Source organism: Protopterus annectens, chromosome 6.part0 (genome assembly GCF_019279795.1).
Source record: "Protopterus annectens isolate FY-2018-M chromosome 6.part0, PAN1.0, whole genome shotgun sequence".
Taxonomy (NCBI): Eukaryota; Metazoa; Chordata; order Ceratodontiformes; family Protopteridae; genus Protopterus; species Protopterus annectens.
Window position 1 is genome coordinate 1,937,739,832 of NC_056737.1, and position 25,655 is coordinate 1,937,765,486.

At 42.8% G+C, this 25,655-nt stretch overlaps 1 protein-coding gene across 4 annotated transcripts in view; it reads left to right on the forward strand.

Annotated features, from left to right (window-relative positions):
* The window catches only part of NCKAP1 (NCK associated protein 1), a gene marked incomplete in the record, with an annotated part of 2,707,503 nt that overhangs the window by 2,311,282 nt on the left and 370,566 nt on the right, over positions 1-25,655 (forward strand). For all 4 annotated transcript variants that reach the window (XM_044075245.1, XM_044075246.1, XM_044075247.1 and 1 more), the window contains 1 exon segment: positions 9,686-9,779. In XM_044075245.1, the coding sequence (XP_043931180.1) occupies positions 9,686-9,779 (94 nt within the window).

Consider the following 25,655-nt stretch of genomic DNA (forward strand, 5'->3'; position numbering starts at 1 on the left):
GCGGTGGAAAGCAGCTCAAAAGCGTTGGTTGGCGATTTTGAACAGCATTCTTGGTTGTTGTCGGTCCGAAGTTGTTACTTCTCTTCTCAAAGCTAAGTACCCGTTGGGAATCTTTTCTTGTTCCTCCGATGTCAGAAAAAGTTAATAATTGTATAGCGTGGGAAACAAATACCTCATAAAGATTTCCACTCTTACTGTCTACCTTGCTTAGGCCCTGGCCACGTCGTTTCTTGTTGTCGGTTCTGTGCCAGGTTCAACTCTCGTACTATCAAACGCAGGTACGACTGGGCTTTAAATTATTTTGGCAGTCGCTTCAATTACAGAATGTCGTCGGATACTACCGGAGTTCAAAAGAAGCGCAAAGATAAAGACAGGCCTCCGAGGTCCAAACAGGACTCGTTGCAGCTGGAGCCAGCGTCCGGTTCGGCTGTCGTCAGTGAGGCGCTTTTGCAGCCCCTGTCGTCCGCTTCTGAACCGATGGTCGATACGGACTCCCATGGGGAGCCATCAAGGCCCACTATTTTAACTGCTGCAGGACCTTCGGACGTCGCTCCTTCAGATGGGTCCGGAACCGCTGTGCAGGTACCGGCTTCTGAGGGGGTTTTCAGGCCTACTCACATTACTATTTCAAAGGCAAAGACAAAGACTCCTAAGTCTAAAGTTTCAGCTCAAGCTGCTTCTGAATCCACTCCCAAGACACAAAAACAATTATTGAGGATGGCTGAAGACTTGCTTACAATGATTAGGGGTTCTCACCCCCCTCCTGAGAAAAGGCCTCGACAGGATGTTACTCTGGATTCTTCTGACCAGGCCTCTGTCTCTTCTGTTTCTTCCTCTGATCAGGACTATTCCTTTCCCCCTTATGAGGATTCGGATGCTGAGGAATCTTTGCCCTCGGCCTCTCCGCCTGAGGATTTTTCTTTTGGGGAAACCTTGCATGAGATGAGGGAACATTTTCATTGGGAAGGACAGGAATATTCTGCTTCCAAAAAGAGGCTTAGAGAATTTCTTCTTCTTCCTCAGCATAGGCCTTTAGCTATCCCTCCTGTTTTGGACATTGTGGATGATGCTTTTTCTGAGGCTAATTTGAATCCTGATTCCATGCCTCCTGCTCCTTCTAAGCTTGATAGATTTTATAGGGTTCCTGACTCTCATTTATTTCTATTTAAAAATCCTTCTGCAGACCCTGAAACTATTTCTCAGGGTTCTAAGGCTGTTAAGGTTGCTACTTCTAAAAATCCTATTCCCTCTGAGAAGGATTCTCGTGCTTTAGACAGGTGGGGCAAAAAGGTATATACTTCTGCTACCCTTTCTGTAAGGGCATTAAATTGCCAGTTTCATATGTTTAAATACCAGCAATTTCTTTTGTCTGTTTTAAAGCAAAAGCTTGTTTCCGTACCTGCTTGTGCAGAGGATAAGGAACTTCAGGATGTTTTGCATGCTACTGAACAGGTTAACAAGCATAGCTTACATTGTGGTTTTGATGCCTTGGATGCTTCCTGCAGGGCTGCTGCCTCTGGTACTGTGATTAGGAGACATGCCTGGCTTCGTGAACAAAGTTTGCCTGAACAGGTTAAGGCTAAGTTATTAGATGCCCCTGTTCAACATGATGTTCTTTTGGTTCTAAGGCTGAGGAAGTTATTAAAAGATGGAAGAAAAGGCAAAGTCCATGCAGACTGTAAAAGATTTCTTGCAGGTTCAGCCTCCTAGATTTTCCAGGAATTGGCCCTCTAAAATTGGTCCTTTCCCACGTCTGACAGGCCTCAAAGGGGAAGATATAGGCGCTCCAGAGGCCGTGGTCAAGGCCAGACCTCGTACAGATCTAGACAATGGACTGCTTCTTCACCTAGAAGGGGAGAAGACAGATCCCAATCTCAAAGAAAACAAACTCAATGACTCTCTCGGTTGGGCTTCAGGACCTCTTTACCTGGACGCCTCTTGGAGGAAAACTGTCTTTTTTACAGGAATTGGACTCATATTACCCAGGACAAATGGGTATTGGATGTGATTTTAAAAGGTTACAAGTTCCACTTTCACACTTTGCCAAGGACTCACGGTTGGCCAGATCTGCCAAAACTTCAATGGTCAGAGGCCTTAACTCAAGTGGATGCTCTTCTGGCCATGAGAGCCATAGAGCCTGTTCCACTCTTGGAAATGGGAAAAGGATTTTATTCAAGGCTGTTTCTGGTTCCCAGAAAACAAAACTCTTGGAGACCTATTCTGGACCTTTCTGTGTTAAACACCTTTTTGGAAATTCCAAAGTTCAAGATGCTCACTCTGCAACAGTTACTTCCAATGCTCTCTCAGGACGCCTGGATGGTGACATTGGACTTAAAGGAAGCCTATTTGCATATCCCTATCAGACAAGACCGCAGGAAATTCCTCAGGTTCAAGGCAGGTTCGAGGCACTTTCAATTCTCTGTTCTGCCCTTTGGTTTATCTACTGCGCACAGAGTCTTCACCAAGTGCCTGGCACCAGTAGTGGCTTACTGCAGACTTCAGGGGATTCAGATTTACCCCTATTTGGACGGCTGCCTTGTTCAGGCAGACAGCAAAGATCTTCTGCTTCAACACCTAGACTTCGTTCAACGTCTTCTCCTCTTACTGGGATTCTCAGTGAACATAAAAAAGTCACATTTGATCCCTTCTCAACAAATGGTATTCTTGGGAGCCCTCTTAAACACAACCTTACAAAGGGCCTACCTCACTCCAGAAAAACAAACTCAGCTGGCTTCTACTTTCAACACCTTGGCAACTCTATCTCAGCTCACTGCAAGGAAATTCCTGCAGGCTCTGGGCTACATGGCTTCCTGCATTCTGTTGATTCCAAACGCAAGGCTTCACATGAGAAAGCTTCAATGGTATCTGAAAAGTGTATGGTCACAGCACTACCACGATCTGGATATTCTGATTCCTCTGATCCCCTGCCTCCAGAAGGAGTTCCTCTGGTGGTCCAGGGCATGCATTTTAAACGAAGGAAAACCTTTTCGTCTCCCTCAACCTACTCAAATCCTAACCACGGACGCCTCGGATTATGCTTGGGGAGCACATTTCCTAGACAATTGCCAGCAAGGAACCTGGACAAAGGACCATCTTCACTGGCACATCAATCTGAAGGAGATGTTGGCAGTTCAAAATGCCCTTTTGGCCTTCAAGCACCTTTTACAACCAGGGCCTCTGCTAATTCGCACAGACAACACCACGGTCATGTGGTACATCAACAAGCAGGGGAGATCTCATTCTTACCCCCTTTGCAGACTGGCTATGAGTTTATGGGACACAGCTCTAAATTTGAATCTGCATCTCCAGGCTCAATTCATTCCAGGAAAACAAAATCTTTTAGCAGACAGCCTGAGCAGAAACATTTCAGATCCTCACGAATGGATGCTAGACACCAACTTGTTCAAAAGAATTACTGCAATTTGGGGATGTCCCCAGATAGATCTGTTCGCATCCCATCTCAATCATCAGCTGCCTCGCTTTTGCACCAGGTCCTTCCACAAAACAGCATGGAGAGTGGATGCCCTGTCTTTCAGTTGGAGAAGTCTGTCTGCATATGCCTTCCCTCCTCTTCCTCTACTGCCTCGGGTACTACTGAAGATAAAACAGGACATGCCCAAGTTCCTCATCTTGATTGCTCCAAATTGGCCTCGACAGTTTTGGTATCCGACTCTAAAGCTCCTGTTCTCGGGGCCTCCTTGGATTCTTCCACTGAACCCTTCGCTTCTGTCCCAGCATCAGGGTCAGTTAATACATTCCAACCTCAAGACCCTTTGCTTGGCAGCTTGGCTCTTCAAAGGAATTTGATTGCCTCTAGTCTTCCCAAACAAGTTTTGGATGTTCTTTTGGAAGCTAGACGGCCTAGCACTAGGAAATCTTATGCCTCTAAATGGAAGAGGTTTTCTATTTGGATGCAGGACCGAGGTTCTGATCCTCAGGTTCCTGATCTCTCCTCTATTTTGCTTTACCTTTCGGAGCTTTTATCTAAGGGACTTTCATTTTCTTCCATTAAGATTCATGCTTCTGCTATCTCTGTGCATTTCAGTTCTGATCCTCCTGTTTTTCACATCCTTTGGTGAAGCAGTTTTGAGGGGCTAAGAATTTGCGGCCTCCAAGGACCCCTCCGGTCCCTGCCTGGGATCTTAATTATGTTTTAGAAAAACTTACTTTGCCTCCTTTTGAGCCTGCTGCATCTTCAGATATTAAGTTTCTATCTTGGAAGACTGTTCTTTTGTTAGCTTTGACCTCTGCCAGAAGGGTCTCAGAGTTGCAAGCTCTTATGGCTGTGGAACCTTACCTTATTTTCCATCAGGACAGAGTATCCTTGAGGACCATTCCTACTTTCATGCCTAAGGTGATTTCGAAAGTGGCCTTGAATCAGACAATTCACCTTCCTACTTTCTTTCCAAATCCTCAAAATAAAGGGGAAAGGATTTTGCATTCATTGGATGTGCACAGACAATTAAGATTTTACTTGGACAAGACTAAAGATTTCAGAAAGTCTAACCAACTGTTTGTTTCCTTTGCCTCCAGTTCACTTGGAAAACCTATTTCTAAACAAACCATTTCTAAATGGATTGCTTATGGGATCAGATTTTGTTACACTCATCATGGTAAACAGTTTCCTGGAACCATTAGAAGTCATTCTACTAGAGCAGCTGCTACTTCTACAGATTTTCTCAGAGGAGTACCTACCAAGGATATCTTGGAAGCTGCCACTTGGAGTTCAGTGCATACTTTTTCCAAGCACTACAATCTCCCTTTGTTTTCTAAGTCTAGGGCAGGCTTTGCCTCTGCTGTCTTGCAGGGTATTCTTGCCTCCCCTTCTATCTAAAGCCTCCTCCCTCTCTACACTGCTTTGGGATTCCACCCTACAGTTATGACTGCAACAGTGAAACACGAAGAACATAGTACAGTTGTGTACACCTACCATAAATGTAGATGTTCGAGTGTCTTCACTGTTGCAGTCGGGGTTTCCCTCCCTCCTATCCCCTCTTTTCCTTTTTTGTGGTGTATTTGTGTTTCCTTGTTGGATTCATTTTTGATTTATTGGAGTATTCTGACATCTAGGGCAAGAAAGGCTGGAGAAGATGGCGTCGGCTGAGGGCTATGTACCAAGGCGTACTGACGTCAGGATACTAGCTTATACAGCCGACGCCGGACCCATACTTTGGGATTCTGGCCGACCTCGGGCTGCCTGCCGGCAGGAGCACCCTACAGTTATGACTGCAACAGTGAAGACACTCGAACATCTACATTTATGGTAGGTGTACACAACTGTACTTTCTCTCCTTTATTCAATGCCTACTGCTGCCACTTTTCTTAGCTTGCTGAGCATTGCCAGAAGCAGTCATTAAAGTGAATGGCTGGAAAGTTTTCTGTTAATCCTTGACATTTTCCCTCCTAGTGGAAGATATGACCACCAGTGTCACAGCAGAGACCTCTCTACCATTTCATGTATGTGCATGCTTCCACTCATGCTATGATTAAGGCTACCAGTACCAGCTTGGTAAGCCATATTCACATTGCCCAGTTTGTGCTGCATCACTGGCATCAGCAAGTCTCTACTTGCTGTCTGCAGTATGGTACTAGTGAGTGGCACCACTTTTTCATCTCCCTAGGATGGGTGAGCTGACATCAGTCACACTCCCCCACCCTCCTCAGCGTAGCTTTTCCATTATCTGAGCTGCTGCTTAGACTCTGGTTGTTTGGATTGTAGTCATGACTTTAAGAATCTACTTAGGTATGATCTGAAGGCAAAATACATACCAAGCAAAGGACTATAGATAGGTTTTATGTTGAGTAGAGCACAGTAACTGAGAAACAAAAAATTGCTTGAAGAATTAGTGATTGTTTGGGTAATACTCTAGTTATTGGTGACAGAAGAAAAGTTAATATATGCATAATTATGGCTAATTCAAAGGCTGACCTGATCAAGAATTGGTTCCTAGGTATTTACTAGGCTAACCATCGCAGGGGACTTTTTAAGCCTAGCAATGCATCACAGCTATTTCCAACAAGTTTAGTGTCCTTGAAGTTATTTTTAGGGGTATGTATAAGCTAGAACGTGTGGTCAACATTTACAGGTTGCCTGTATCCAGTAAAGATGTAGGTGACAGACCCGGGGTGAATTTCTGATTTGGTATCCACTGGTCCAGGTTTAGCTTGAATAGGGTCGGGACAGAACAGTACTTCACATGGATGGGAAACCTGTTCCAGCGAATGAGTATTTTTTGAGGCACATACCTGTCCCTCCAACATGTCCTATTTATGTCGTAAACAAGATTTAGGTCCCTAGATTGGGTAGCTCTGATGCTGTTTGTTTTGCTGATATGCAAGAGGTCATATTGGGATACTGGGATGCCTTGTATACCAGATGTAGATTACCTCTCAGCAGTCTGGTACATGGATAGGGCTTTTGGGTGATCCACATAGGATATATTGTTAACACACTATATTTTTTTTTGTGAAGAACCTCTGTGGGCATTCCAGTTGTTGCATGTGCCTGGTCAGGTATATACTGAAACGGGCTGATAGGTTTGATGAATGTTATAGTGGAATGATGATTTCTTAGACCTAGATGCTGTATCCTTACTTATAAGTTGAGCAACATAGAATGATTTCTTTGCTGCCTTAGACACATGTTGCTCAGAAGCCAGGTTACTGTCTACATGTCCCCAGATCCCTGACTACTAGGTCTACTGTTAGCGGTGTGTTGTCATTGAGGTAGTTTAGTGGAGTAGCTGACTTCCCAAAGGGTGCTATTATGCGTTTCTTGGCATCGAGATTTAAACTGCGTCTATGCCACCAGTTATTTGCTGGTATTTGACCTTCCTGGAGGGTATTGACGTTCTTGAGGGTGGTTCTTTTACTGCATTCAGTTTGCAGTCATCTGCAAACTTGGTCATCTAGAGGCCCTTGACATTCGCCTTGCCTTCCAAGAAGTAGATGCCAGAAAGAAGAGGCTTCAGAAGTGAGCCCTAAGGGACTCCGCTAATGACTGGCCTCTTTATGGAGATGGATTCTCCTAGTCTAACTTCCTGGGTTCTATCTGAGAGCCAGCTGAAAGTCCAGCATGTAATGTAGGGTTTATGCGTAATTGTCTGAGCTTGTTTACAATGGCTGAGATTGGTATTGTATCAAGATGCTTTGGCCAGGTTAAGAGGTTCATAGATTAGTACAAGGCTAACTGCCCTTGTGAGCCATTTTAAGCCTAGCCAATTATCCCCTGTGAGATTCAAACCCTGTATCTTGTGTTTGTTAGGCAAACACCTTAACCATTAGGCCATCCTCCCACCCCCCCCCCCCAAGATAATAACCCCTTCCAGGATATGCAGTACTCCCTGTTTTGCCCTCATCTGTTGCCTTGGTGACCTTCTGTGGGACGTCTGCTAGATTGAATAGGCATGATCTTTCCTTGACAAAACCAAACTGGGTAGGATTTATTATTCTGAGGTTTTCAAGCTCATTATTAACCATCTCCATGATGATTCATTCCACGGCTTTGCATGTGAGACTAGTGAGTCTGTAATTTATGGGGTCAGTAGAAGGTCCATCATTATGCAAAAGGATGACTGTTGCAGTTTTCTGTTCACATGGTACAAAGCCTGACTGGATGGTATGGTGAAGTAGTGACTCAAGTAGTCCTGATAGGTCATGTTTCATGCTAATTAGGAGTCATCCTGGGATATTATTGGGGCCTGTCAATGTTATCGTCTTGGGCTTTGAGAGACCTGTTCTCTAATGATGGTTGGGGTGTTTATGTTCAGTGGTATTTATTGAGGGTTAACTGTTGGGGGGGGGGGTGTAAAACTGGAGTTGCATTTGTTAGCCAATAGATTTGCTGCCTCTTCCTACTCCGTGTAAATGGCTCGCTTCACAATTATCTGTGTCTGTTGTTGTGTACAGCCTTTGAGGTTACAAATGTGGCGAAACAAAGCCTTGTAGTTGTCCTTGGTCTGGGAGGCTATTTATACCTCAAAACTGGCTTTGGTAGACTTGATTTATCCTCTGATTCATTTGTGTAGATTGCTGAGAGGTTTTTTAATCCTTTTGGGCATTTAATTTCCTGATTTTGCTGTAACTTAATTCCGTATGTTGTAGAGCCTTTTCTTTGGATTCCACCAGGGTGGTTGTTTTGAGTTTGTTCTGAGCTTATTTTTGGTAGGCACAGCTGCCTCTATGCATTTATTAACATTATTGTATAGTGTGTCTGTGAACAATTCTGCATTGGTAATTGTGTTCTCAGGGTTTGGGTGAGGCTTGAAATTCTGTCAGATTGTCACTTCATAGTAGGAAGTTTACCTTTGAATAATTTCTAAGTTTTATGGTTAGCTGGATTCCCAGGTTTGATTTTCATTGCAAAGGAAACAGCCTTTACCAGAGAGGACATTTCAACTGGGGTGACTGCAGTGTCCTCAAATGGTTAAGAGGATCAAGTCCAGTATGTTTGTACCCCTAGTAGATGTATGAACTTACCTGATCCAGGGAGTTTGTAGGGGGCACAGGTGGGCATGACCTTCCTTTGTGTGTATACTAAGAGTATAGATTCATATGCATTGGTAAGTACTGTGCTGCTATTCGTTAAATAGCAAAATATGTTGGTTTTGGAATGGAACATTCATAATTTGGGACAGTGTGTGAAAGAGGAAGCACTAACTCTCAAAAGCAAGTAACTTGATCATTTTTGTATATATATAAAAAAAAAGTAAAATTACTTTTGGTACTGTCTGTTAACACAAATCAGACACTCAAAGGATCTGTTGATAAAAATATACATTTTAAGGCTGAATTTAATGCAGCATTTTTAAAAATCAGCATTGATACTTACCTCTGATGCTAGGAAGAATAGAAAGCTGCGGGTTCTGTCCTAGTACCAATGCTTGGATTCTTGTTCCGGTACAAAATTACACAGTGGGTGTTGTGTGTATGCTTTTGTAGAGTAAAAATGTGTTTCCCTTAAGATAATAGGACACTGGGGGCTTATGTCAAGACAGCTTTTTCAGTATATTTGAGAATAAAGTGGGGGCAGTTATATGGTCAGGTAGGACTTTTGGCCATAACGTCAAGTAGGACACTGAACTGTAGAAACTGCCTCCTAAGGTGAAACAACCTGGTAGTTACTTACTTGAAGTGGAATATCCTGGAGACTGATATTTTCTCTCCACCTGGGAGGAAGGGGGCATTGGACCACAGGTTATACTCGGTTCATCATGGCAGGTGTAGAAAAATCCATTTAACCAAAATCATTATTCTGATTTATGTTTTTTAGACCAATACCTCTAGGCAAGAAATGGCAGCCATTTCAGAATTTGTGAAATCAGATCAGTGGCTGTTTTTCTTGAGCTAGCAAGTTGGTAATCACTTTTGTCCTGATTTTAATCCTCTTTAAAGAAACTGCAGTAGTTGCTTTTTTACCTTTACCACTTTCTTTGTATTTTCTTACTTTGTATTATATAGATTCTTAGAAAATATGCAACGTGGAATAATTCTTCTGCGTTTTTATTCCATGTGATTTCATCCATAATTGTTAGCTTTCTGTTGCCTTGCTTACCTGTTCCAGCAAAATTAGCAGTTTGTGTTTCCAGTGCTTAAACTTTCCATTCATTACTGTATGTGTGAAGTATAAGTGGATAATTTGATAAATTGATGTGCTTTCTAATATCCGTTATACTTCCTATCATAGGTTGCAATGAATGTCTATGAACTCTCGTCAGCTGCTGGTTTGCCCTGTGAAATTGATCCTGCCTTGGTTGTTGCATTATCTTCTCAAAAATCAGGTATTTTCTGTGCGCAGTTGAAAATATTAATTTATGAGCAGTTACATTAATTGATCATTGTGATTTGAATCCTGTTATGTAGCGACAGGACCTCAGTAAAACAAGTGTCTTGTTTTTTGGCTTTATGTTAGTATTGTGGTCTTTTGTCTATAATATTTTATGATCAAATTATATCCTTTTCTTTAGATGTACTCTGGTTATTTCCATAAGAGTGTCACTCATAAAAAACGGCAAACCTAGTTGTATCTAATAGCCTAAGTAGCATATATGGGTATGCAGTCATTGCATTAGTGGCCATAAAATGAATAATAAGAACAACATGAACACCAGTATTATGTTTGAGTTTTCAGAAGTATGCATAAAACTAGTATGTCTTATTTGATGGGGTCTTTGTAGTTAATATAACCCATTTATCACATCTGTCCTGTGCTTTGTTTGCAGCTGTTGTTTTAAATCTCAAGGATTTTGCACTTCGGCATGTGTACCCTGTTAGCGTCTGCTTAAGTGTTCCAGCACTAGTATTAAGGGTCACACTTTCAAAATTCCCACTTCTTTCTAGTTATCTGCATAGTTCAGACCATCTCTAAATGTGCTTCAGTGTGTTTATTTTTTCATTGTCTAGGAAATGGAGGTGCTGTGTGCTTTTGGTCATCACAATAGTGGCAGAGCTGACCACTAAAACTACTTTTTTCTTTTGATCCACTGCACCTTGACTGTTTTTGTAAGTTCTTACACTTCCCTGCACTATTGAAACCTAGGAGTAAAGTTAAGTCAGATGCAGACTTTGTGCAGTGATTGGCAGTGATGGAGAACAGCCAGTGCAAGTGTCAGCTAAAGACCTGTTACATGACCTAATACAGGAGCTTGAGATACATGCATTAAGGGAGCATGAGATACCAAGCTTTGCTTACTGCTTAGTTTGTGGTTGGTGAGGTACTTTTTGGCAGCCACAGTTAGGCTTTGAGAGTGGCCACTGCCCCTTTTTCAATGCCAATTCAAACAAAAGCTTTGTTAGTGTTTGGTGTGCGTCTTCAAGTCCCCAGAGCATTTTGGCTGCAGCCTTGGGACTTGGAGGATCTAATCCAATTGCTTGTATTAGAGCTGACAGCATTCCCTGCTAGTTCTTCTGTATGTGTTCCTATACCTTCAGCGTCCCTGCCATGATGCTGATTTGTAAAAGCGTATTCATGATATGGTGGAAGGAGGCTGAGTGAGTGCAGGAAATTAAACAACACTGCAGCTGGATATCAACCCTAGGCTCAAAACAGACCGCCTGTGTGCTTCAGCATTATAGCCATCAGACAACCTCCCCTGTGCATTTGTATAGTGGAAGATCCACATGGAAGGATTTGTGAACATCAGCCAGCACTGACTGTTTCTCTTCTACTCTTAAGTCCTCATTGGATGCTGAATCAGGGAGCACTAAGGTCCTTGTTTTTGAGACAAACAGGCTTAGAATTTTCCTTATCTCAATCTGTGTGTTTTAGACAACAGGCTTAATGAGTCATTCTTATCTTGGTCATTGTTTGAGACAGGTGTAATGAGTCTTTCTTGAGACGGTCAGGCGTAATGAGTCTTTCTTGAGACGGTCAGGCGTAATGAGTCTTTCTTAAGACGGTCAGGCGTAATGAGTCTTTCTTGAGACGGTCAGGCGTAATGAGTCTTTCTTGAGACGGTCAGGCGTAATGAGTCTTTCTTGAGACGGTCAGGCGTAATGAGTCTTTCTTATGTACTTCCCAGTGTGATGTGATCCTATCTTTAGTGAGACACTTTAACTGATAAAGTCAACTGTGGACTGGTGATCTTATTCCATCTGTTTCCCCTAGGAACATCTTAATATTTACTTTTGAAATAGGAGCATTCTTAATGTATCTTCCCCCTGCAGAGAAGCTAGTTATAAAAGACTGTCTTCTTCTAAGGTGGAGGAATCTTTATATGAATCATTTTTTGTCCACGAGGACAGGCCAACTTGTAGGTACTAAGAAAGTAGGCTCCGACTAAGTAGGTATTCCTTCTTGTCAGTCATCTGAAGGTTGACTTGTAAGTTTTTCATTGGCTTATTATAGGTTTCAGACCTCTTTCCTCCACGTAGAGAGTCCAGTTTTGGGCAGAACTGTGAAAAAAAAAAATTAACGTTTGTCATTATTCACTGTTATAGTAGTAACATTTGGAATTCTCTGCCTTGGAAGCCCTTGGCTGGCTTGAATACCAGAGATTTATTTCCCTGTCTTGGACCAGGTGGATGGTCTCCTTTCTGATGTCAGGACATAAGTGAATAAAGGGTCCCCAGCTGGTACCATTGTTTCAGTTCTTTCTTGCCATCAGTGCTCCGAGACATCATACTTCCAGTACATTGGTCAGTCTGAAGCCAGACCTTTTAATCCTTAAAGAAGCTAACACATTATGTGAGAGATGAACATACATAATTCTGTGGAGGCAAAATTCTTGCTTGCAAACAAAGTTGTCAAGAACACACACACTTCGTCTTTCACACATACCACTCATCACACACACAGACCTACTTATGCTGAGGCACTTATAAAAACTTCTCCATACCTCAGAGGCCTTCTAAGTCATCAAACGGCAACACCTATCCTCGTCAACCACTAAAGCATACACCAAAATCAATACCTAACACCACACATAAACCTACAGCCAATGATCCCATTCGAACATAGCCCATAAGGGAAGCAAATACTTTACCTAATACCCTTGTCATAGGGGATTCTATTATATGACACACACATGCCCCACTCAACAGGCTGAACAATGGACAAAGAGAAAGTAATGGGTAGTTGTCTGTCTAGAGCAAGGATCTGTAGTATCATGCACACACTCAAGTCAGTGCACCACAGGTTACCAGTATGATTCTGTCATAGCCCATGTGGGTGTAAATGACCTGAGATGTACCTCACTGAACTATATGAAAAATGGACATTGTGGATCTCTCCGAATGTGTGTCACAGACTGTTACATGTCTTACATTGGACTACATTTTGCCTTCACCAAGGAGGATCAGAAAATGATTGAGTTTAATAAGTGGTTTCATTTCTGGTGTCATCCAGGGGAATTCATTATCTATCAGCATGAGAGACATGGTTAATAGACTACGTTGATGTCCTTCTATTCCTATGTTGCAGTATACTTAATGTGGGAGTCTCCGCCTCAGGTGACCCGAACGTCTGCTCCTTATACAAAAGCTTAAGCCTGGTTGCTGTAGGTGCGTGGGATGTCACACGTAGGGCCATAAACCAGGGACCTTAAATGTGATGTCTGCATGCACAGACCTCAGAACTTTTCAGCTGCAGTCAACCGTCACATTGATCACTTCACTCCTCTATTTTGAAGACTTCTAAAGCTAAGTACCCCGTTAGGGATTTTGTTTTAAATTCTGCTTGAGCTTGGTTTGCTGTACCCTACCGTTAGCCGATGTCCGCTAAGAAGGGTAAATGCCGATGCGGGCACTAGATTCCACATAAGGATATGTACGACTGTTATATTTTCTGCCTAGGCTGAGAACACAACTGTACCTCTTGCCCGATTTGTCAGTCTTTCATACCTAAGACACTCTGAAGCCGTTTGGCCACCCTAAATCTATATTTAGAAAACCAGAGGCTAAAAAAGCTAGTGCTCAGGATGGATCCTGAGTTGGCACCACAGCAAAAGGCCAAAATTCCAAGGCCTAGTACTTCTGTCTCTCCGGCATCAGACAGCCCGCCAGCTTCCGATTTAGGAGTTGAGGGACGTCCATTAGAGTCTACTACTTCGACGACTCCCCTCGTGGAAGCCGCTTCAGAAGTTACGGCCAGGGCGTCCACGGAGACAGTTCAGATGTCAGTCCCAACCAATGTTGAGGGGGAACCAGACAGTGCTGGACAAACAACCTGGATGCCCTTGCCTGAAGTCCCAACTTCTATTCAGACCCCTGAAACTAGACCTTCTCCTAAAGCTACTCCTTTGAAAAGGAAGCAGAAAACTAAGCACCTACCTCCACCCGCAGATGGTATATTCCAGACTGGCAATCATTCACCGACTCCTTGATGCAGGCCTTCATGACCTTTAGGCCCTCATCCACTTCTCCCGCTACCATTCCTGTTCTCAGTCCTATGCCTGCCTCAGCTGCTTCTCTCCTCCCTCCCACCGCCCATGAAGGGGGAAGAACAACAGGAGGCTTACTACTCATTTTTAGATGAATCCATTATTTATTCATCACAAATAGCCTCCCCTTTAGAATACTGAAGAATCTGTAGAAGGGGACTCTCTACCAGAGGATATCACCTTTAGGGGAGACCATCACAAAAACAAAATAATATTTTAAATGGGACATTTCCCAAATGACTGAAACTCAAGAGAGATGCTTCGAGTTGCTTCAAGTGGAATCTTCCTTCACTTCAGCCATCCCTCCAGTTATCCCTGCCTGCCTTGATGCATTGTCAGCAACATCTAAAAACCCAGACTCTCAGCCTCCGGCCCCTAAGAGGCCTGACCGTTTCTATAAAGTGCCAGATGAGCAAAAATTCCTGGTCATACCACCCATGACTGACCCAGCAGCAATTGCTGCATCCCCTGACAAGCAATCAAGACTGATTCCCTCAATGTCTCTGTTACCTACTGACAAAGACAGTAAAAACATGGGCAGGATAGGCAAAAAGGTTTATATCTCTTCCACCTTAGCCTTCAGAGCTATCAACTACCAAACCCATATGATAAAATGTGCTTTGAACCTGGTATCCTAAGCTTTTACCCTCCTGTCATTCATACCCGACTGTCCTACCAAGACAGAAATAGCATCAAAACTGTCCTTGGTTTCTCAAATGGCCAGACATTTTATTTATTAGATGCAGTTATGATGCAGCAGAGGCCTCTGCAGGGTCCACTGCTACTGCATCTGTACTACATAGATATTCATGGCTACACTTTCAACCCCTACCAGAGGACTTCAAGTCAAAAATTCTAGTTGCCCATTTAGACCACAACCTCCTGTTTGGTAAACAGTTTGTAGACCTTTTTAAAAACCTTCAGGAGAAAAGTAGAGAGCTTCAAGACATCAAGCACCTGCTGGTGTCTCTCATTCCTAAATATTACAGAAATTACCTTTGTCAGAAGAACACCTTCCTCTGCTACTCCATCCTCGTCTAGGCACAGGAAAGGAACCAGGAGGCAGACCACCTCCAGAACAGCAGCCTCACAGCCTACTCAAAAACAGCCCTTTCATGACCGAAATGGCTCCAACAATGTGGTACTGCCTTCCCCACCTCCCCTTGTCATCCCGGCTGTCCCACTGCCTTCCCCTGTGGAGATCCATCACCTCAGACCACTGGGTGCTGGCAGTAGTATAAGAAGGATATTTCCTCTCCTTGAAGGAAAAGCCCTTTACAAAGGGCATTCCATTCCCTCCAAAAAATCAACTGTATCTTATTCCACAGGTCCTGCAGGATTTCTGCATCACGGAACTGTAAAACCTGTCCCCCCAAGACAGGAAGGAAAAGGCTTTTACTCAAGATTATTTCTTGTCCCCAAATAAGATGGCCCTTGGAGACCAATACTGGGTCTGTCCTTTCTTAACCTATTCCTAAAAGTTCCATCATTAAAAATGTTATCCCTATAAACCCTTCTTTCACTATTGCCTGCTCAGGCTTTTATGGCCACACTTGAACTGAAGGAGGCATACTTCCATATCCCAATGAAACCCTCCCACAGAAAATACTTGCGTTTCACTTGGCCCTGTCCACACTTTCAATTTACAGCCTTGCTCTTTGGTTTATCTACTGCACCCAGAGTTTTCACAGAATGCCTAGTTTCAACTCTAGCCTTTTGCAGAACCAAAGGTGTCCAAATTTATTCCTACCTAGATGACATCCTCATCCTAGCAGAAGGAGAGGACACCCTACAAAACCATCTGCAGTACACCATTTCCCTGCTTCAGAGCCTGGGGTTCACCCTCAATTTTCTAAAATCATCACTATACCCCCCAGCAGGACAAAATCTTTCTGGGCTGCAGGATCAGAACAGACCTGATGCGGGCATTTCTCCCTCATGACAAAGATGTTCTTCGTGTTTCACTGTTGAAGTCATTACAATTGGGTTATCTGCTTGCAGAAGCCCTCAGTCGGCCTGATTAACAAAGTCTTGGGTCTTACGTTGGTTGCTGTCTCTTCTTCTGTGACATCAGGTCGTCAGAGGTATAAAACATGCAGCCGACATCATTACATCAGTTTTTCTTGTCGTGCAGTGCCCAAAGCAGAAGCAGTTTGCAAGTGCCAGTCGGCTGACTCCTGAAATTTTCGTTTTCTAGTTTCAGAACCGAAGTCTTCAACTAAAAGCTAAGTACCCCATTGGGGAAACTTTTTCTTGCTCTAATCCGATGTCTGTAAAAGTAAATAATTGCATTTCTTGTGGAAAGCAAATACCTCATAAAGATTTTCATTCATACTGTATTCCTTGCCTAGGCCCTGACCACGATGTACCTTGCTGTCAGTTTTGTGCCTTATTTAAACCATGAACTATCCATCATAGGTATATTTGCACTTCTAAATATTTTGGTGCTCAATTCAATTATCCTGATATGTCTTCGGTAAGCCATTCGACTACCGACATTCCGAAAAAATGCAAAGATAAAGACAGACCTTTCATGACCGAAATGGCTCCAACAATGTGGTACTGCCTTCCCCACTCAGTTCGCTGGTACTTAGTGAGGCGTTTTTGCAGCCCCTGATACCCACTACTTCAGATTCGCAGGCCTCTACTGTGACCCATTCGGAGTCCGGTATGCCGCGTGATGCTTCAACTGTGGAACCTGCAGATGTCTCTACCTTGGATGGGTCCGGAGCCACTATGCAGGCACCGGCTTCTGAGGGTGTATTCAGGCCTACTGACTTGCATATTAAACAGACGCCATCTTCTTCTTCAAGGCCTAAAACTCAAACCATGCCTAGAAAACTGGCGCCCAGACCGCATGGTCAGGCCTCTGTTTCTAAAAAACGAATGATAAGAATGACTGAAGATCTTATTACTTTAATCAGGCGAAGCCAACCGTCCCCCTCTAAGAGACCTAGGACTGAGTTTGCTTATGATACTTCTGACCAGGATTCTGAAATTTCTGTTTCCTCTGATGCCCAGGATTTACCCTTATCTACCTATGAGGATTCTGATGCTGAGGACTCTATTCCCTCTGCTTCTCCCACAGAGGATTTCTCTTTTGGTGAAACCTTGCGTACTCTCAGGGAGCATTTTCGTTGGGAAAGTCAGGATTTCTCTGATTCTAAAAAGAGGCTTAGGGATTTCTTACTCCTTCCCCAGCACAGGCCTTTAGCTATACCTCCTGTACTGGACATTGTTGATGATGCCTTTTCGGAATCTAGCATGGCCCCTGATTCTTTACCTCCTTCTTCCAGAAAACCTGATACATATTACAGGGTTCCTGACTCTCACAAGTTCCTTTTCAAAAATCCTACTGCAGATCCTGAAACCGTTTCACAGGGACCCAAGGGCATTAAAGCTACTACTGCCAAAAATCCTACCCCCTGTGATAGAGACTCCAGGGTGCTGGATAGATGGGGTAAGAAGGTATACACTTCTGCAACTTTGGCCATTAGGGCCTTGAATTGCCAGTTTCATATGTTAAAGTGTCAGCTGCATATTATTGGATTGTTTAAACAGAAAATTATGTTGTTTCCTGATTGTGCTGAAAATAAGGATTTACAGGATTTAATACATTCTGCTGAACAAGTTGGTAAACATACATTGCAATGTGGTTTTGATTCACTAGAGGCATCTTGCTGGGCAGCGGTAACTGGCTCTTTACTTAGAGGGCATGCTTGGCTTAAGGAGCAATCCTTGTCAGATCATGTTAAAGCAAAATTACTGGATGCTCCCTTAAATCAGGACCGTCTGTTTGGCAACAGGGCAGAAGAAGTTCTTAAAATGATGGAGGAAAAAGCTAAATCTATGCAAACTGTTGAAGATTTTTTACAAGTACAACCTCCAATATTTAGTAGGATTTGGCCTTCAAAGAATTGGTCCTCTCCTGCCTCTTTCAGACCTTCTCAGTCCAAACCCAGATCCAGCAGAGCACCCAGGCTTGAGTACCAGGGGATGCACAGGACTAAGCAGTGGGGGGCCTCCACTTCCAAATCTGGGGGTAATAAAACTCCCCCCTATGGTAAATTGTCTCTATGACTTCTTTTTAAAACTTCCAAGCACTTCTCAACTGACTGCCCCTTTGGGGGGAAAAAATTTAACTTTATGCAAAGAACTGGAGACTCATTACCCAGGACAAATGGGTTTTAAATAGTGTCCCAAGGATACAGATTTCACTTCCACACGTTACCAACTCCAAGCGGTTGGCTGGATCTACCTCCAAATCAGTGGGCAGAGGCCCAAAAGCTATTACTCTCTCTCTCAAGCATAGGGGTTATTCAGTTGGTACCAGAAGAAGAAAAGGGACAAGGTTTCTACTCGAGATTTTTCCCGGTACCCAGAAAAGACAATTCATGATGTCCTATCCTGGACAACACCTTTTTGGTGATTTCAAAATTCAAGATGCTGACTCTTCACCAGTTGCTTCCTATGCTAAGCAAAGATGCCTGGTTGGCAACACTAAATTTAAAATAAGAATGCAAAAATGAGCCCAACAGTGTACAAGTCCACAGTTTACACAAAAAAATACACTGCCACGGCTTGGATTCCCTCACAAAGTTCTTTATTTGAACAATTCACACACGTTAAAAGATTGAGCGCTTTCTTCCCTATGCCCAGGGATTTCATCAGAATCTGTGTCTAATACCATTATCCCCCTTTATATACTCTATAACAATTATGACATCACTAATTGATGAATAAAAATTGTTTAAAGTGCAATTAAAGTGCCCCATACTTCAGTATAAAACCTTCTGTTGTAAAAGGCTTAAAACATTCTATTAAAATACATAATTCCCTAAAAACATTTTTTATTATTCACATAAATATCTTCCAATCCATTTCCCACCTTTTAAAATACTTCCATTAAATTTTTTTATTTCTTAAACTCCATTTTTTTATACAATATAGGCTTGATGGATAGTATTTCATTTAACCCTGGGGTTTGGCTTGCTTGTAACTTAATTTGCCATCTTGTTTCTCTTTCTTCTATATGGCTTCTATAATCTCCACCCCTAGGGTTTTGTGACACTTTTTCTAAAATGCCAAAACTAAACTCTTTAAAGTTCAGGCAGATTATAGAATGCCTATATAGGGCATTATTGACATTCTTAGTAGATATTTGGTATGTGTGTTCATATATCCTGTCCCTCAATCGTCTTTCAGTTTTATCTACATAAAAACTGGGACAGGATTTACACATAGCCAAATATACTACTCCTGTAGTCTGACAGTTTCCCATTTCAAATCTAACAGTAGTCCTTAATGAGTTGTTAATGGTAATGTTCTCTTTTGTACAAATATGCTTACATTTAGAACAGTTTCCACATTTTGTAGTACCATACCTACCCTTATTTTACCCAGTAAGACAAAAAAATAGTATTATTAAATGACAATTAATAAGAATAGCAAGAATGACTTCCAAGGAAGAGGACATAAAGGATGAATTATTGATAGCAGCAAAATTATTTCAAGAGAGAAGGTACCCAACAAAAATTATAGATGAATATGTTGGATATGTAAGAAGTGAATGGGGGAAAAATATAAGCCCCTATTAGGGAATTTTAGTGCTATAGAAGAAAGTAAAAATAAAAATAAAATAGAAGAAGAAAATAATAGATATGAGAAGGCTATGGTTATTCCATATGGGAGTAAAGCATTTGAGGTAGAAAAACATTGGGCTATTCTTAGAAATAATCCGAAGTTATGGGCTATAGGGGGTTCAAAACCAAGTTTTGTGTACAAAATAGGCCCTAAATTAAAAGATTTTTGAAATGGTCACAAAAATAAGGGTAGGTATGGTACTACAAAATGTGGAAACTGTTCCCAATGTAAGCATATTTGTACAAAAGAGAACATTACCATTAACAACTCATTAAGGACTACTGTTAGATTTGAAATGGGAAACTGTCAGACTACAGGAGTAGTATATTTGGCTATGTGTAAATCCTGTCCCAGTTTTTATGTAGGTAAAACTGAAAGACGATTGAGGGACAGGATATATGAACACACACATACCAAATATCTACTAAGAATGTCAATAATGCCCTATATAGGCATTCTATAATCTGCCTGAACTTTAAAGAGTTTAGTTTTGGCATTTTAGAAAAGCGTCACAAAACCCTAGGGGTGGAGATTATAGAAGCCATATAGAAGAAAGAGAAACAAGATGGTAAATTAAGTTACAAGCAAGCCAAACCCCAGGGTTAAATGAAACACTATCCATCAAGCCTATATTGTATAAAAAATGGAGTTTAAGAAATAAAAATTTTTAATGTAAGTATTTTAAAAGGTGGGAAATGGATTGGAAGATATTTATGTGAATAATAAAAAATGTTTTTAGGGAATTATGTATTTTAATAGAATGTTTTAAGCCTTTTACAACAGAAGGTTTTACACTGAGGTATGGGGCACTTTAATTGCACTTTAAACACAATTTTTTATTGGTCAATTAGTGATGTCATAATTGTTAGAGTATATAAAGGGGGATAATGGTATTAGACACAGATTCTGATGAAATCCCTGGGCATAGGGAAGAAAGCGCTCAATCTTTTAACGTGTGTGAATTGTTCAAATAAAGAACTTTGCGAGGGAATCCAAGCCGTGGCAGTGTATTTTCTGGTGAACACTAAATTTAAAGGAAGAATACCTGCACATCCCAATCAGGGAATCTTGCAGAAGATACCTACGCTTCAAAGCAGGCTACGTGCACTATCAGTTCTCTACACTGCCCTTTGGCTTATCTACTTAGCTCAGGGTATTCACAAAGTGCCTAGCTCCAGTTATTGCATTTTGCAGGCAAAGAAATATTCAAATATACCAATACCTGGACGATTGTCTAATTCAGGCAGAAAGCCAGGACATACTTTTGAGTCATCTGGCTTTTGCTGACCTGTCTGAGGTACACCGTAAACAAAAAGAAATCACACCTGCTACCCTGTCAACAAATTATATTCCTGGGAACAAGCTTGAATACAACTTCCCAGATGGCTTTACTCACGCCAGAGAAACAAATTCACTTGACAACCTACTTCAAACAAGTGGCCACAAAAACCCTGCTATCTGCAACGCAAATACTACAAGCCTTGGGGTTCATGGCCTCCTGCATTCTTCTAATTCCATATGCAAGACTGCATATGAGGAAACTACAATGCTATCTAAAAAGCTTATGGTGTCAACATTCTCAGGATCTAGAAGCAATGATTCCTATCATTCCTTGTCTACGCCTCGAGTCCCTTTGGTGGGCTGAGGCTTGCCACCAAAACAAGGGATTACTATTCACACTAACCCCTGCCGTCCAAACCCTAACAACAGACGCATCAGACTATACATGGGGGGCGTACCTGGCAAGAAAGTACATTCAGGGCAAATGGAACCCAATTCAAATGCACCTTCACATCAATCATAAGGAAATGTTAGCTGTACAGAATGCCCTGACAGCCTTCAAAGACCACATTCTTCCAGGACAATTAATGGTAAAGACGGACAACACCACTGTTATGTGGTACATAAACAAACATTCTTACCCCCGCTGCAGTCTAGCCATGGCATTGTGGAACACAGTCTTGAGCTACCAAGTGCATCTACAAGCTCAGTTCCTGCCAGGAAAACTAAATACACTGGCAGACAGACTAAGCAGAAATCTCATGGACCCACATGAGTGGAAACTGGAACCAAGGATTTTCAACATGTTGACAAGCAAATGGGGGAGCCCAGATATAGACCTGTTTGCCTACCCCCAGAACTATCAAATGGCAAGGACTCCCCATAGACAAGCTTGGAAGGTGGATGCTCTGTCCTTCAGCTGGAAAAACCTATCAGTTTATGCCTTTTCTCCTCTGCCTTTGCTCCCCAAAGTACTACTAAAGATCAAACAAGACAAACCAAGGATTATTTTGATTGCACCAGCCTGGCCACACCAACACTGGTACCCCCTCCTGCGCAGTGTGTCACTGTTGGCCCCATGGCACCTGCCTCAGACTCCTACCCTGCTGTCTCAGCATTAGAACCAGATTCCACACCCTCAGCTTCAAACACTGAACCTAGCAGTCTGCCTAATTACCTAAGCTCTCCTTTACCAATCCTCAGTAAACCAGTGATGGATGTCATTTTGGAGGCAAGGGGGCCTAGTTCTAGAAAATCTTATGCAGAAAAATGGAAAAGATTCTGTGCCTGGAACCAATCTCAAGGGATGAGCACAGCAGTGCCCAATTTACCTCAGATTTTACAGTACTTAATTGAGATGCTTCGCAAGGGCCATTCTTTTTCCTCAATAAAAATTCATGCCTCAGCCATTTCAGCTCATTATAACACAGAGCCTTTCCCCTTCTCTCATCCACTGCTCAAGCAGTTCCTCAGAGGGGCCAAAAATTTAAGACTACTCAGGAGGGCTCCAACTCCAGTCTGGGACCTTAACTTTGTATTGGAGAAACTCACCCTTCCTCCTTTCGAGCCAGCTGCTACTGCAGATTTAAAATTCCTTTCTTGGAAAACAGCTTCCCTTTTAGCCATCACTTCATCAAGAAGGTATCTGTATTACAGGCCCTTATGGCAGTGGAGCCTTTCATCATCTTTCATGCGGACAGGGTGTCCCTCAGGACCAATTCCCCTTTCATACCAAAGGTTGTATCCAGTGTGGCCTTTAATCAGTCCATTAATTTGCCAACCTTCTTTCCTAATCCACAGAACAAAGGAGACCCGGATACTGCACTCTTTAGATGTGCACAGACAACTTAGATTCTACTTGGATAGGACTAAACCTCAAAGTAAATCTGAACAACTGCTGGTCGCAATTGCTGCAGGGACAGGGGGGAAGGCTATTTCAAAGCAAAACATTTCCAAATGGATAGGCCATTGCATTAATTTCTGCTATAAGCACAATGGAAAACCTATCCCACAGGAGATCAGACCCCACTCAACCAGGGCTGCATTTACCTCTACAGCCTTTCTCGGAGGCGTACCTACCGGGAACATCCTAGAAGCTGCTACCTGGAGTCCTGTACATACTTTTACCAAGCATTACCATTTGCCAATTTTCTCTAAATTCAGAGCTGGCTTTCCCACTGCAGTTTTTCAGGGCCTTATAGCTGGTCCTAATGCTATCTAAATTCCTCCTCCCTTAGCTTTGAGAATCTACCCAAATGTAATGACTGCAACAGTGAAACATGAAGAACATAGTACAGTTGTGTACACTTAACATAAATGTAGATGGTCGAGTGTATTCACTGTTGCAGTCCTGGTTGCCCTTCCTCCAGCTCCCTGACTTTTTTTGGCTGTACCTCTTCTCTTCTTTTCAATGCTTAAAATATTTTTGGTGTATTTGCTTTTATGTTTGAGGTATAACCTTGTATATTTATAGATTTAATTGCTTCCCATTAGGGGGGCACCTGACATCTGAGGCAAGAAAAACTGATGTAATGACGGCTGCATGTTTTATACCCCTGATGACCTGACGTCACGGAAGAAGAGACAGCAACCAACGTAGGACCCAAGACTTTGTTCAGGCCTACTGAAGGCTACTGGAAGCAGATAACCCAAATGTAATGACTGCAACAGTGAATACACTCGAACATCTACATTTATGGTAAGTGTACACAACTGTAATTTCTCTCCCTCTCTGCCTACTTCCGAGATCTAATGCAGATTCAGCAGATATCTGCAAGACAATTCTTAAGGGTCCTGGGGCTGATGGCAGCCACCATCCCTATGCTGCCTTTGGCCAGAATGCATATGCGAAAACTGCAGTGGTACTTGAAGACTGTTTGGTCTCAACACGAACACCCTCTAGAGTTTCAAATTACACTCTTACTCTGCCTCAAAGCAGAACTAAGGTGTTGGATTTAACAAGTACAAATGAACCTAGGCCTTCCATTTCAACCCCCTACCCCTACCCCAATCCAGTGCATGCATACAGATGCATCTGACCTAGGGTGGGGGGCTACCATTGAAGGGCTTCATGGTACAGGAGATGTGGCATCCTACCCTCCAAAAGAAACATATCAATGTGAGAGAAATGACACTATCTTTTTGGCCCTGAAAGTCTTTCTCCTAATCCTGCATCCAGGCCCCCTTCAAATCTTCATGGACAGTACCACAGTCATGTGGTCCCTCAGCAAACAAGGGGGACCAAGTTCTAACTTCTTTGCCGGATAACAGTCCAAATTTGGTACCTTGCCTCCAGAAAGAACTTATCCCTGCAGGGCAACATACATCCCTTCTCAGGACCACCAACAAGTGGATGTTCTCAGCAGAACATCCTCTCTACAGCACGAGTGGATGCTGAAAGATGTTTTTCTACATATTGTCCACTGATGTGGCACACCACATGTAAATTTGTTTGCCCCCCAGGACAGAAAATTGAAGAATTTCTGCACTATGACTCACTCTCCACTTGCTTGGAGGTTAAATGCCTTCAGCATTTCATGGAAGGGATGATGTCTATATGTATTTCCACCCTTCCCTCTCATCCAAAAAGTCCTCCTGAAGATCAGGAAGGACAAACCAAAAATCTTGCTGGTAACTCCCTGTTGGCCATGGCAGCACTGGTTCCCCCCCACTACTCTCACTAGCCAAGGGAGATCACCACAAGTTACCCCACAAGGTGGACCTACTTAGAACAGAAAGGATCTCTCATTCACCCTTACCTACAGATGTTACGTCTAACACTCTGGATGATAAACTTTTAATTCCTTTCAGACACCACTACTTTGAGGACATGCTTTCAGTCTTGAGGGAGGCCAGGAAACCAACTACAAGGAGATCCTACATATCAAAATGGGAAACATTCTCCAAGTGGTGTCTCTATAGGCACAGGATCCCTTTCAAACGGATACCCCTCTAATCCTTATTTATGTGTGTGAACTCATCAAGGCTGGACTTTCATACTCTTCAGTGAGAGTACAGCTGTTTCTAATCTCTGTTTGCTTACCCCTGTAACCCCCTCTACTAGCCAGGCTAGATGTTAAACTATTCCTGAAGGGGGTCTTGCACATCAAGCCACCTAGAAAGCCTGTCCCATCTCCTTGGGACCTTAACTTCTTCCTGGAAAAACTCACACTGCCTCCTTTCAAGCCAGCCACTGCTGCAACTCTCCAAATGTGCACATGGAAGACTGTACTACTTATGGTCCTCACCTCTGCTAAAAGGGTGTCACCGAGTTACAAGTTGTCATGGCCTGCTCACCCTACACTGTCTTCCACAAGGATAGGATGACCCTCCGTGCTAACCCTTCTTTCATGTCAAAGGTGGAGAACAAACTGTCCTTTAACCAATCCATTCACCTGCCCACCTTCTTTCCCTATCCCACTAATGAAAATGAGAGGATACTCCATTCACTGGATGTGTACAGGCAACTTAGGTTTTATTTAGACAAAACTAAGTCCATCAGAAAATCCAACCAACTCTTTGTAGCCTTCTACCCCAGGCCCCTGTTCAAGGCAGTCTCCAAACAAACCATTTCCTGTTGGATCAGAAAAAACTATGTTTCTGCTACTCCCGCCATGACAAGGACCTGCTCTGGGGAGTAAGAGCTCATTCTACCAGGGCCATGGCATCTTCCAAAGGTCCTCAAAGGCCTGACACGGCCTCCATTCTGGAGGCAGCCCCCTCGTCCACCATGTACACTTTTACCAGAACTGGATCATGTCTCCAAAGCCAAGGCAGGATTTGCTAGGGCAATCCTGCAAGGCTTTCTGGAATCAGCTACTTCCTCCACCCTTCCTTCTTCTTAAGCTGTGGTAC